Source organism: Alosa alosa, chromosome 14 (assembly GCF_017589495.1).
Source record: "Alosa alosa isolate M-15738 ecotype Scorff River chromosome 14, AALO_Geno_1.1, whole genome shotgun sequence".
NCBI classification, from domain to species: Eukaryota; Metazoa; Chordata; class Actinopteri; order Clupeiformes; family Clupeidae; genus Alosa; species Alosa alosa.
Genome location: NC_063202.1, coordinates 30,174,545 through 30,188,553, shown reverse-complemented (window position 1 = coordinate 30,188,553; position 14,009 = coordinate 30,174,545). Strand labels below are relative to the sequence as shown.

General features: G+C 42.8%; 1 protein-coding gene across 2 annotated transcripts in view; it reads left to right on the top strand.

Moving 5' to 3' along the window:
• usp10 (ubiquitin specific peptidase 10) overlaps positions 1 to 5,289 on the top strand; it is a 33,471-nt gene extending 28,182 nt beyond the window's left edge. For both annotated transcript variants that reach the window (XM_048262489.1, XM_048262488.1), the window contains 4 exons: positions 15 to 180; positions 1,548 to 1,692; positions 2,606 to 2,671; positions 4,640 to 5,289. In XM_048262489.1, coding sequence (XP_048118446.1) covers positions 15 to 180; positions 1,548 to 1,692; positions 2,606 to 2,671; positions 4,640 to 4,827 — 565 coding nt within the window. In that variant the 3' untranslated portion in view covers positions 4,828 to 5,289. The remainder of the gene's footprint in view (positions 1 to 14; positions 181 to 1,547; positions 1,693 to 2,605; positions 2,672 to 4,639) is intronic.
• Positions 5,290 to 14,009: the final 8,720 nt, after the last annotated feature.

Sequence of the window (14,009 nt, the reverse complement as noted above, 5' to 3'; positions counted from 1 at the left end):
TGTCCTGTGTGTAGGTCGGTGGTGTACCAGCAGAGCTCCAAGGAGTCGGCCACCCTCCAGCCCTTCTTTACTCTGCAGCTGGACATCCAATCAGAGAAGATCCGCACCGTCCAGGAAGCCTTGGAGACGCTCGTGGCACGCGAGTCTGTTCAGGGCTACACCACTAAAACCAAGCAGGAGGTAGGAACCTCAGTTCCACAACTGATGCAGAGTACAATGTGGACCATTGAAGCCTGGTGTTTATTTGTAATATGCTTGGCTTGAACCAGTGTTAGAACTCAATGGGCACAGGCTAGTTTTCAAATAGAAACCAAGCACATCAGAGCAGTGAACTATGCACACTGAGAAAGTTTATGCACTGAAGTGACTAAAGTTGCCAAAATTCAATTCTCACTCACTATAAAACTAGGAATAATAGAAAAAATAATGCAATACAACTTTCTAAAAAATAATGCAATACAACTCTTACTAATGGATTTCAACCACCACAAATGTAAGAAATATGTATGTCCTCTGTATGTAATATACTTGCAGACCTAAGCAGTACATATGAATACTTCAGCCCCTACCACACCCAGTTCAGCCATCAGTTGTATAATCATTTCATGTCCATGTAGACTAAACGGCAAGAGAACACCAGTGCAGAATTGCAGACAGAGACTTTAGGGTGGAAATATGAAGATATTTATGTTCCGAGTAGAAACCGTTTAGACCTGAGACATGATGGATATCATATCAGTCTACACCTTTGGTCATACGTTCACTTGCTATAGTTAATGTTGGAGGTCATCTTGTCTGTTCATAAAGCTGGATGTCTTGAAATTGCACAATGCCAAAAGAAAACCGCAGCCCCATTGTGTTTGTCAGCATCTGTTTAGACAGTGCCAATGTTTGTGCAGTGTCTCCCTGATCTTTCCTCCATCTTACCCTGAGCTGAATTTGCCTCCTTTGGAGTGGCTGTCGTTTTTGTCATTGTCCCCCTTTTCCCAATACAGACCCACACACATAAACCCTCCAAAGACTGCACAGTTCAGGACACAAAGAAACTGTTTATGCTACATGTCCTCTTTTGGCCACAGAGCTCCACAGCCCTGATGTTTCCTAGTCAGGACGTAGTAAAGGCTCTTGCCGTCGTGCCATAACCTCGTGTTGGGAGAATACCGATGAAGGGCCCACATCTGTCCACCAGCTGGCACAATAGACCTCTCTGCCTATTCTTCCATTGCTTGTTTCCTTTCTTTCTCTTCTGAGGTCTTTTGTTTTTGCAAGACAGCAAGTGTCTTTTGTTACACGACTTGCTGATGATGCAGATTTGTGACGACTAATTGTTACACCGTCTGGATTTATGTTCCCTCTGATTTGTTAACAACTTCAGCGGTTTGGAAATTGGGTCCTGCTCTTAGATGTGCCCCTCTGCTGGTTCAGGGCGTGCTGTTTTGTCCCTGAATGAGTGGGTGGTACCTAGCTTATATGGTTCCCTCTGATGTGGGTTTGAGTATGTTGGTTAATGACCCTTTGTTTTACTTCTGTTCTTTCTCCTGAATTAGATTGAGATCAGCCGGAGAGTTACCTTGGAGGAGCTGCCCCCTGTTCTAGTCCTTCACCTCAAGAGATTTGTGTTTGAGAAGACTGGTGGATGTCAAAAGCTGATCAAGAATATTGACTACCCTGTAGATCTGGAAATCAGTAAAGGTATGTCTTTCCTTGACTGGTTCATACATCAGTTTACTCAAATAATCGTTGTGCACACGTTGATGTATTAAATAGGAAACGACCATCAGAATGCAGTAAGAATTATGTCCAAGAACCATGATTGTTAGAACTGTTTGGTTCTTCACTTTGTTTTTTATTCATGAGGTTACTAGCTATCCCTGCATCCTCAGCCCATCATAGGCTACTGTGTCTAGTCACACCATACTATACCATACCACACCATACCATACCATACCATAGCAGACTCTGCAGTGTTAACAAATGTAGAATTGTAACCTTATGAAGTAGCATCCCAAAAAGTGTCTGTTTACCTGCAGAAAACCCACTGTTTACAGTACACACACTCACCAACTGATGGAGGCTGGCCAGCCACCTGCGGCATAGCTAATATTTAGACATGCCGTAATCCCGCATACAGCCCATCTTCCTACACCTCCACGCTTCATGCTCACTGCCAAGTGGGTCACCCTACCAGAACCGAAACAGGCCTGAGAATGAGTCCCTGTGAGCGCTCTGGCAATTATTTTCTCCCTGTGTTCCATCTGGATGAAACCCAAGCTCCCACAAGATAGAATGTTGCCCAAAAATACCCAGCTAAGTTTGAGGGGGGTGAGCCATTGGCCTCTTCCCCCTCCTCCCCAGAAATTGGATCCAGCCTGTTTGGTTTCCTGCTGTTAAAAGTAGGCTACGTGTTAGTCCAGTAAGTGGTGGATGAGTCCCGCCTGCCATCTCACCCGTCTGCAATGTGGGTGCAATCTGGATGACTGTTTCCAAAAGCCAATGTTAGACACCCAACCAAAATCCAAATCCAAAGGCGTAATAATTGAGTTACACTGCGTCAATGTTTTGTTTGTGTGCTCAACATGCTCTTCTGTGAATACTCCTCTTTCAGATCTTCTGTCTCCAGGGGTGCGGGGCAAAATCTTCAAAGGCCAAAGAACCTACAGGCTCTTTGCAGGTGGGTAGTCTTATTTTATTTGTTTACAGGCAGAAAGTGTGTGGGGTTATTATAATGTGATATATCTGCATATCAGCATGAGGAGTTGGCATGCTGTATATGGTTACCTGGGCTTTAAAAGAACCTCATTGTGCAAGCATTAATGAAAGGGAATGAAACCTTGTTGCTTTGGCAGAAAGTGTATGCTATTCAAAATTTGTACTGCCATAAATAGTCTACAATTTTTCTACAACTCTGTCCACCGCATATCAGCAAGCCTGCTGGTTTTCAGTGCCAGATTGCATTCCAAGCCTTGCTTAGCTTCTCTGACATCTCTGGAGCTACTGAGGTATCTGAATCTAGGTCAGGTTGATGTATCGATGGTAGCTGGAAGGATTCTCTCTAGTATTTCTTTCAGTGGCATACTTGGACTGGTACTTGGTACTGGTATTTCATCATTTTCATTTGTGGATTTTGTACTCGTAATAAGGACAAATTGTTGGAACATAGTGTTTTTTTGTGTGCATGTGTTTAAGACAAACAACAACAAAAAAATCCATATGATCCCTGAGGGGTTTTGAAACGCAATAAATTACTGTGAGGCGTCCACTGATTAAGATCCCAGCATAGTTGGAATAGAGTGGAAGCCTCCTCTGGCACGACGGCCTGCTCACTTTCAGGCTTCGCAGGTGTGTCCCAGCAGCACAGACTACCTTGTTCCTAAGAGAGGGGGGCAGTGGGTCTTCAGTGCAGCTTCTTAGTGTCATTTTATCCACAGAGCTTCCATTCTTTGTTTGGATCTTTACCAAAGACGGTTTACCAATTTGGAATAAGACGGAATATAAATCTTTGCCTTTACCTTAACCCCCTAGCAACTGTTGTTACAACAGTGCTTACATATTCCTGAAGACCTCCCCATCTCCCAGTGATCTTTTGGGAAATGCAATGGAAAGCTTAGTGAAAAGTATTCAAATACGCAGCTCTAACCTTTCTGGAAGTCTTGAGCCTGCTCTCTTTTGCCTTGTGCAATCAGGGGAACCCGGGTAAACCCCGCTTGCTGTGTTTACTTGCCAAAAGATGCAATCTCATTCCTGTGTTGACCTAGTCAAAACACTATCCATGCATATCCTGAAGCAGTGTACCACCATCACCACCCCTTTAGACTCCTGGTTTCACTTTAATGCCCGATTTAGACCGTTCCTTAAATTAGGATGCTGATGCAAGTTGTGTGTTTATACAATGTAATGAGCAATGGCCAGAAAGTAGGAAAACTCACTGTGGACTAATGTCCCAAGGGATTATTTAGAGGAGATATCCAGATGCATCAGAGCTCCAGGGTAGTCCTTTATATTAAGAACATGTGTTCAAGGTGAATACCATCCACTACGTCAGAACGAACTACATGGGTTTGTTTACATTTGCATGCACAGTGTTTTTTCTTGGATTTAATCCTATGTTGATGAATTGACGTCAAACAAACATGGCTATAGTTTCCGCATATGGAATACACATGGATGTGGTTATGATTTGTACAAGGACATATTATGATGCTAGAGTTAGTATGCTGCATATGACGATGTATGTCCACCATTTATTATTGGTTTTTAATTTTGACGAGGAAGTGTTTGCTCGTCTTTGTCACAGGTACATGATTATACATTTTTAAAGTTTTTAAGCATGTGAGCAACTAATTTTTATATCCTTGTTCAAATTCATGGCATATGGTACAGTGAAATTCAATTAAGCAAATCTATGTTCCCTGATGACACAACTGCCTTGTAGGTTTGTGATATATTGACAAAATGTATCAGTTACCAATGTAGTCAGCTGTTAAACAGGCAAATATGCTCTTGTAAGGCTTTTTGTTTAAAACTAGCGCACTCACTTTTTGATGAATTTTTAGTCTGTACCCACCTAGTAGAGTAAACTGCTGTGATGAATAATAGGATGGGTCACCCCACCAACATATTCATCTCTTGCTCTCTGCAGTTGTGTATCACCACGGGAACAGTGCTACAGGTGGCCACTACACTACGGATGTCTTCCACATCGGTCTGAACGGCTGGCTGCGCATCGATGACCAGGCGGTGAAAGTCATCAACCAGTACCAGGTGGTGAAGCAGACTGCGGAGCGCACTGCCTACCTGCTGTACTACCGTCGCGTTGACCTGCTGTAGAAACCACACACGCACACAAAACACACCTCAGTACACCTCAACAGAAACAAATCTACATGAACTCGCACACTTTCAAAACCACACGTATGTACGTTTGACATGCGTATGTACGTAGACACACATACACACAGACACGCACACACACGCACGCACATACACTCTAGCACACACGCCACACACATACAGATGTTCACAAACACATTCACATTTGTTTCAACAGGAACACTGCCCAACTTCTTATCTTGCAAGATTTTCCCCTCCCCACTCGACCTCCCCTGCTCGTCCTGAGAGCCAGCTTTTTACCAGCGGCACCTTTTTCCTTTAATATTTTTTTGGAAGTGAAAAAGACATTTCTAAAAAAACAAAAAGCAGTGTGGGAACACTTTCCAGAGATGGTTTACCATGGGCCATATGGATGGCCCCAAGTGGTCCACGGTGCACCGCTGCGGGGACGTGGGGGGACTATGGGGTGGGAGGGTTGGGGGATGGGAGGTGTGTTGGACTGTATGGACCCAAGACTCTTTAGACCTCAGCCTCACTCGGTCTGGGCACAGTGGATTCACTCACAGTAAGAACTCTTTATCTGGTGAGGCTGTAGCTGATGGACTGCTGGAAAGAAGTTGATATTTTTTCTTTTCTGTGCTTTTTTTTTTCTTTCTTTGCTTTATTATTTTTTAAGATAAACAGCATAGAAAAATCAAAGTGTTTTTGCCTTTTAGCGTGGGGAGTTGTTGGCCGAAATTCTTTTTTTCAATTTTTTCATTTGTTTGTTTTTTTGCAGCGGTTTAAAAAGAAACCTGATCCTGTTGACAAATTTCTGACCAGAGTATAAATGGCCCTGCACCAGCAAAAACTACCGCAAAAATTGTGTGTAGATCTTACACGTACAAAGTCTCTATCTGTCTAGCAACTTATGAACCAGGATGCTGCTCCTGACCGCTCACCACCATCACCTCCTCCTCCTCCGCCTCCTCCTCTTCGTCGTGACGCTGATGCTTTCAAATCTAGGTAACGCTTGAGCCATGGAAGAGAGCTGCGGAGCGGAGGTGCTCAGGTGCGCTAAGACAAGCGGGGCTTCCTGATTCGGAGAGAGGGAGCCCTGGTGTGGTTTCTGGATGTAGAGTTTAGAATGATTATCTAACAATTTGAATGCGCTTTAGGAAATAAAAAGATTAAAAATTATAAAAACGCTTCTGTGCACGTAAGAAAATTGTTAAAAAGTGATCAATAAGAGATGTTGGATGTGCTGATGCACATTTTTTGCAGATATGTCAAAAAACATTTTAAAAAAGAAGAAAAAAAATGACATTTGGGTGATGGCCCTCTTCACCACTCTATTGGGTGGTTGTGCTTGTTCTTTGGCTTTCTGTGTACGCATACACTTGAGAGAGATTACTGGCGAAGGTCTCATCACACTCGACTTCAGTTACCTCCCCTTCCCACCCCAGCCCTCCATCCCCAATTGTTTGTTGTTTGTTTTCATTGTTTTTGTTATTTTTGTTTTTTGTTCCCTGAAGTTTATTTCTGGATGAGTGTGGGGCCATAGGCCCATAAGCTTAATGATCTCTGCAGAGGTGAACTCTTTGATGTTCCCCTCATCCCCGTCCTCGCCCAACAGACAGACAGACAGACAGACAGACAGCTGCCTTAGCACTGGCAAGGGTCAGGGGCGAGGCTGATGTTCACATGAATGAATGAACGAGTATGTGTGTGTGTGTGTGTGTGTGTGTGTGTGTGTGTGTATATGTATATGTGAGAGAGAGGTGTGCAACGTTCAGGTTACCTCTGGTCCCATTAGCCGAGGCCTTTTTTTTCCCCCCTCTCTTGCACCTCTGTTGAAGTGTGCAAGAGATTGCGGCACTCAGCTTGGAACCACGATTACCAATGAATGAAAGCGCACAAGAGGCACATCATGTTTGCTTTTGTGTAGAAGTCAGTGTTTTCCATTAATTATCAGAAATATTGATATTCTTTTTTTTAATGCTATGGATTTAAAGTTCAACATTATTTCCTTCCATATGTTGCCCATTATCTGTCTTTGCCCACTCCTCGCTGTAGGATTTCTGAATTGGTATTTTTGAAGAAAAGAAAAAAAAAAACAAGGTAAAGCACAACAATGAATAAAGTTATACAAGTTCTATGTTTGATTTATATTTATTTCTTTTTCAGCTTTTGCCAGTGTTCCTCCTCAACTGGGTTCATGTGCAAAATGCGCAGAATTGATTTTGTTTGGGTATTTTTTTTTTTTTGTCTACTTCTTTTCTTTTGATGTGAAACTGCATTTGAGTTATTCCCCTTCTCCAGAATAGACTTAAATTATACATATTTTTGGAGCTGAACATGACTCCTTTCTAACTGCTTTGTGGTTCTTGTATCACAATGATGTGTACAGGCAATGCTAACAGCTTTGTGAAGAGCTTCAGTAATCCACACAACTTGCACACCCAGATAGGCACAGAAACACGCACGCACGCACGCACACACACACACACACACACTTGGCCATTGAATAAAGCAAGGTACACCAGCTTCTGGGAACAGGTCACTTGTGAAGTGGCTCTCACACCGTCCTGTCTCCGACCACAGGAACGCAGGGATGTGTTGTGAGTTCATTCTTTCCCACAGTGGAATATAGCAGAGCATGCACTTCAGATCTCACAAATGAGCTTATTATATCCTTCCTCACTGCAGCACATCCACACACACACACACACACTCCAACAGTGATTTCAACGGGAAAACATATCAGATTGCTCTAATTCTGTTTTACTTCGTTCACCCATGTTCAATTGGGAGAAGCCACCTTCAGACGGACGAATGGACAACTAACTGATATACTTGTGTATTTGCAATGTTGCTTATTCTTATTGAGATTGGACGTTCGAACTGCGCAAAGACTTTTGACACCCTTTTTTTCTTCTTGAGGCTTTTAAACACCAGTTCAATCATTCCAATTTGGGTTTTTGCATTCTGTGGACATAATGTGAAGTAAAACATCCCCCATATGAAACCAAAGTATACAGAACTGTTGTACACTGACCTTTGCCTCTTTGTGATTGAACGAACATGTAATGGATAAAGGATTCATAGGTATCTTTTCACTATTACATTGCATCATATATTCTACTCACCAGAGTCGATTTGCCAGCCATTATTATTGTCACTATGGTGACTGGGAAAAAAAGGAAGTGGACCATGTTAAAGTAAATGTGGACTCATAAAGTAAGTGTTGGTTCAAATGTGCAGATGGCTTAAGAGCTGCACTTATGGTGTCAAATGTTGATTTGATTTTCTTTATTTCCGGGGGGAATGTTTTTTTAATATGGAGGTTTGAACCATGCACAAAAAAGCTGTTAGTCTTGATGTACATGTTCAGCCTCGGGTTTATTTTCCCTTTTCTTCTTTCAATCTTTGTTACGACCAGGAAATGTCCTGGCGTGTAGCTTCAATGATGTCCTCCTCTTCACTCTGTGCTTCCTAACACTTATGTCTGCTGAGAGCTTGAAGTGTTGGGAAATCAACTTAAAATACAAACTATACTGTCTCATCTTCAGCCTACAGCGCGTTTATTACTTTTTTTTGTCAATTGTTCAAATAAAAACTTGTGGAGGAAAAAGGGGTGTTTCTACTGAAGTGTAGTCAGAGGACTATGCTGTGCTTTCAAATAAGGGGATATTTGATCATTGCAGTCTTTCCACTCTTCTGACCTCCCTGCTGAAGAATGTGCACTGTAACCAAAAGAATGAAATAAAAAGAGAAACTGATGTTCACTCTGTTAGTATGTATTGCAGACTCACAAAATCCACTTAGCTGTGGGTTGTTTTTAATCCGTTTATTTTGCAGTAACGGTTATCTATAGGTAAACTTAATACCCTGATGCTCAAAACAGGAATAGTTTTTATGAAGATAATTCTGTTTAATTGTACCGTAGAGAGATTGTTCTATTTTCCATTACATCTCGATCATACACAAAACTAAGGACTATGAAGGATTCTCAAGGGCTGATTATGACGAGAATGTCAAAATGTTTCCTGTTTTATGAACTAATCAGGAAATGTCTGGAGATGGTCTTCCGTGCCTGCCGAGTTAATGTGCAGACTTTACATTGTTGCCATTCCTGGTTACAAAATTGTGTATAATACAGTTGGAAATAGTTCAGTGTAGCTCAGGCTCTAAAGTATTTTTTTTTATCAAGACAAGAAATAACACTTAATTAATGTAATAGTTTACCATATCTGACATTCTATCACAGATTCTCAAGATCTGTGTTCGCCTTGCACTGGTCTCAATCATGTAAATATCAGAAGTCGTGATCCCAAGTCTAGACAATTCATTTATTATTTATCGATCCCTTTGTAATGTCCTGTCAAACTCTGTGCCTACTCTGCTTCTGCTGGGGGTGCAGGGAGTCTCATAAGGCCTCACTGTGCACTAACAGAAGCAACAGTGCTGCAGTGTTGGTTCAGACAGAGAGGGTTAAAGCAGAGCTTTAAGGATCTCTGGTTCCAATGTTTGTGTCCAGGCTTGCTGTTATCTTGAAATGTTGCTATCTGCAACATGTTTTAGCTGCTTATCACTGAATTCTTTGATGTATTTCCTGTTGGTGTTTTCACATTCAGACCTTTTTTGTTTTTTTTACCAAAATGGGCCCTTTTAGGTTTTTGTCCCAGTCTAATTGAGCTGTTAATGATGTCTTAGTCAGTGTGAGGGCACCTTGATCCTTGAATGAAGGAGTGTTCATATTATTATTTTCATCAGGAACAGGGCCAAGTTTTATGATTCTGTGGCTGATATTCACCGCTGGGTTCCCGTTCATGGGGTTTCTTGCTGGGCCGCTGATCCCTGTGCATACTGAGCAGAAAGGTCTGTCCTGGTGTCCTCATGCTGTTAGAATCTAGTTATGCTGCTTGGTGGGTGTCATTACACCCCGTCTCCCCCCTCCCCACAATGTTTCCTGCAGACCAGGTCAGATGTACATTATTGAGGCCTGCCGTGCCTTTCTCTGGGGCGCTAACATGTAATTTTCCTTGTTCGTGTGACCACAATGTTAAAGACCTCTTTACAGGCCCGCAGCATGTGTGGAGAAATTGCTATCCTCTGTAGCCACAGGCAGACCACCTAAATGCAGAGATGGGCTCATCAAGCTGCCCTGGCAACTTGGGCCTGTTTTCTTTTTTTTACCACCTGGCTTTTTTTAAAGGACCGAGTGGATTTTTATAGCCAGATCACATTCAAAAACAATCTGGTCAGCACTAATAGGCATGTTGCCCTGTGGATTTTGGCTGAAGCACTGAGCGGTGGAAAGATAGTCTCTAAATCTGAGAACAGAAAAACACAGGCTGGTGCCCCACTCTGGTCCAGTCTTTGATAACCTGCTAACCGTCAACCGATATCTCACTCAGTCATCAACAGAGGTGGGGTGCTTTCTTTTCCATGTGGAGTTTTTCATTTTTGCCACAATGATCTCTGAGCTGAGCCTGGTTTTCCACATCATTTTATATCACTGTTTGATTCCCTTGAAGATGGATGAGCCTTGTGGACATTTTTACACCCAAATGTGTTGGATGCATGAACAATGAACACAGGATATTCTGAAATTGAAACTTGAACCTGAACAATCACAGAGGGTTCGTTCAGTTCCTTAGATCATGTGGCTCATCTGTGTCCAGGGTTTCCACAGTCTCACTCCCCATTGTTTACATTTCAACTAGTTTCTCTTGGCCTGAGGAATATTAAGGCAAGCAAAAGTGAAAAGAATGCCATGTCAGCCAAACATGCATTATTGATACTTTTATTATAGCAGAAAGGAGTAAAATTTGATACGTTAAACAATACATTTAAAACAATACTTATACTCCCTGATTGTAGGGTCTCACAATCCTGTAATTTGCGGTTTTATTTTCACTTAGGGGTTCTGGATCTTTGAGCCCCCAGCCAGCCCTCCTGCTCCAGTCAAACAAACTGGACCTTGAGAAAGGAATCCCAAACACGTGCTCAACGCTCTGTCCAGGCACCAGCTGTTACAGTAGGCCTACTGTAATTCATCCTGTCCTGCGGCCGAAGCTCTGCCATAGCCTCTGCCTTTGTACAGTCCTGCTGTTTGTTAGGTCTGTCTCAATATAACCTTACTGTTAGGTCTGGCACAACTTGAACCTGCTGTTACATCAGTCGCAGCCTAACTTGGTGTACCCCAGGCTAAGCTTTACACTAATTTCAGGTCTAACCTGAGCTCTGTAATGTAAAGCTTTGGTATTTGCCTGCAAAGTCTCCTTAACACTAAACTCCTTACTATCTCCGTTATAGGCTACTTACATACTAGACTCAACATCACCGCTCTGAGTGGTTATGCCCAACTAGCCTACTCTCGCAGCGCCATCTCTGTTTGTCTCTCATTAGCATTTCCTCTAGCCTTGGCGGTTTCTGGATGAGTGAGGAATTTATTTTGTTTTGGGATGTAGCTCACAACATTTGTACACCAAGGCAATGGTCTTGCGGTGGGAATGTAGACATTCAGGAATGGCCTGTTATCCCTGCAGCATCCACATGTCAAGTGATGTGTGCACTCAGGGAATATGGAGACAAACAATCTTTGTCTTGTCTCTTTTGTATAGCAGGACTTATGTACTGCTGTTGTATTATGCTGTCTATTCATTTGTATTCAGGTCTTACCACCTCTGTCTGGTCCGAGTTCAGCCATTGGTCCAGATTGGGCCCTGTGACCTCACGCTCTGTTCTCCTTTCCCATCGCACAGCTTCCCGTCAGCAACTCATGTAGAGCCTCTCAGTTGCTAAGGGAAACAAACAAACGCTGTGCAGCGGCACTCAAAGGATCTCCGCAGGCCCTCTCTAAATAAACCTCTAAGCTGGCTGCCGTGTGTGTGTGTGTGTGTGTGTGTGTGTGAGAGAGAGAGAGAGAGAAGGTGGGGTATAGTGTATGCGTGTGTGTGAGTGTGTGAGAGAGAGAGTGTGTGTGTGTGTGTGTGTGCATGTGGGTGAGAGAGAGAGATTGTGAGCGCTGAGGTAGGTGTGAACCTCAAACCTCCACCCTTCTCTTCTTTCTAGCACGCACATCATCATGGGCCGAGCCTTGAGTAAAGGATACGGGAGGCATCCAGAGACCCACTGAGCATCAGCAGACTCCTACGATCTCCTTTAACTCATCTCCATTATATCATAGCCAGGTGTAATGCCCCCCTCCCCTCAGGAGAATAATGTCTGTATGCATTCCTCCCAATAGTCTCTGTTTAATGTTTCTTCTCAGAAAGTGAATATCCTATGTGAATGAACTCAAGTAACTCAGTAAAATCAGTATGGCCCCAATCATAATTTGATGTTTCTGAACCTGGTTTGAATTATTCTGTTGTGATGCTCTCTTTGGTCCCCTGAAAGGATTTCTGTCCATAGAAATCAGGAAATAGTGTCCTCTAGTGGACATAGGTCACTATATACTTGAGGGTTTGGAATTTGGCAGACCAATGTCCAGTCCTGTGTAAAATATTAAGGTGTATACTTTTATATAAAGGTGTATACTTATGTTTGAGTGTTAGTACCAGAGTGTCAGGTTTTCTAATGCTCTGGTTAGTGAAATTGTCAATTATTTTCCACAGTTCTGCAATTACGAGTTGCATGAGATCTTATGATGTTAATACAAACATGGCACAACATGTTTTTTTCCCCCTTGTAGCTCCACCGCTTACTCACTGCCACAGCTCATGCAGCGCTGGCACTTTTCAGTGGTACTACGGGTCAACTGTGAATCATCACAAGACCATGCGGCCTTTCCAACCAAAATGTTGCAAACCCAGTTTATTGAAGAATTGGAGCACGAGCTCCAAGGTAAACCCGAAACAGGCGCACTGCACAGGGGTCCTCGCCAACTCCGGAGAGTGAGGGGATCCTATTGTAAACCATATGGCACACTGTGAAGAATCCGGCCTATTCAGGAGAAGGTCCTGTCTATTTGAACTGCTGTTTCACCGAGGGTTTCTCTGGCGATGTGTGAAAGGACATTTCAGCCTCTTGACAATAGAACAGTTTCTCTGTGAGTTCTAACAGCCAGAAAAAAGAGTCATGTATTGGACAAAGAATAAATCCAGCAGGGAATTAATTACATATGCTATGTAGTCATGGCAAGGGTGTAGCACAAGATCCTGGGCCCTATGCATAGGCAGTCCTGATGGACCCCCATGTCCCCCCTCATGCATATATTCCAGACTTTTCAAGGGCCCTCTCCCCACTTGGGGCCCTGGTAATCAGTCCCACTTTTACCCCCAGTTTGACGCCTCTGAGTCATGGAAGGAAGGCTCTTCATAGTAGGGCATCTGGGCATGCCATCTGTCATACTACTGTATGATAGCTTCCCTGTTTGTTTTTGAGGAAGTAACCCATTGCTATTACTTATTGCCTTTTAAGGTTGTTTCTTGAAAACAAGATGATTTTCTCATTGTTATGTTTGGAAAGCCTCTTTGAAAGACAAGTTTCAGCACAAATGGGATGAAAATTTCAACAGAAACATATCAGAAACAGCTCATATCCTGTATGATAAAGAAGGAATTACAGTATGATGGTCACAGAAATAATCTTTTTGGTAGTTTACAGGACGGTCCTGACATATATTGGGTAGCTGGGTTGTTGAATCATCAATCTTTTAAGTAATGAATCGACTGATGGATGTGCTTATGTTTGATGGTGATTATGATGTCTATTTGCTGTCACTTTACAGCACTTGATCTCATGGACTGTTTATATGACCGGGCATTAACATCATGCTGTGACTCATGCCTCAGCTTCCTCCGCATGCTGAAGTTTTTGTCTCTGGGGATGCTGCAGAGGGAAAGACCCCCAAATCCTCTATTTTTCTGAAGATGCTTCATGTAAAGGCCCCAGTGATTAAACTCGTCTTGTATACAAAACAGAAGGAGGACCTCTGTGTCCCACACAAGAGACAAGCAAAACAAATAAATCAAAATCAAGGACAGTGGTGCCAGGATGAACCATGTCTTCAGAACATGATGTTCTGGTAACTTGCTTACAGTGTAGGTACTAATCCTTTCCTGGCCTCTTCACTGGGCTTCTGTTCAGCCAAGTGCCATAACTTTTTACAGCTTGTTTTGAAATTTGAATGCATTAAAATTAGGCTCAGTGTACACCACCTTTAGTCTCCCTCATAAACAGGCATGATA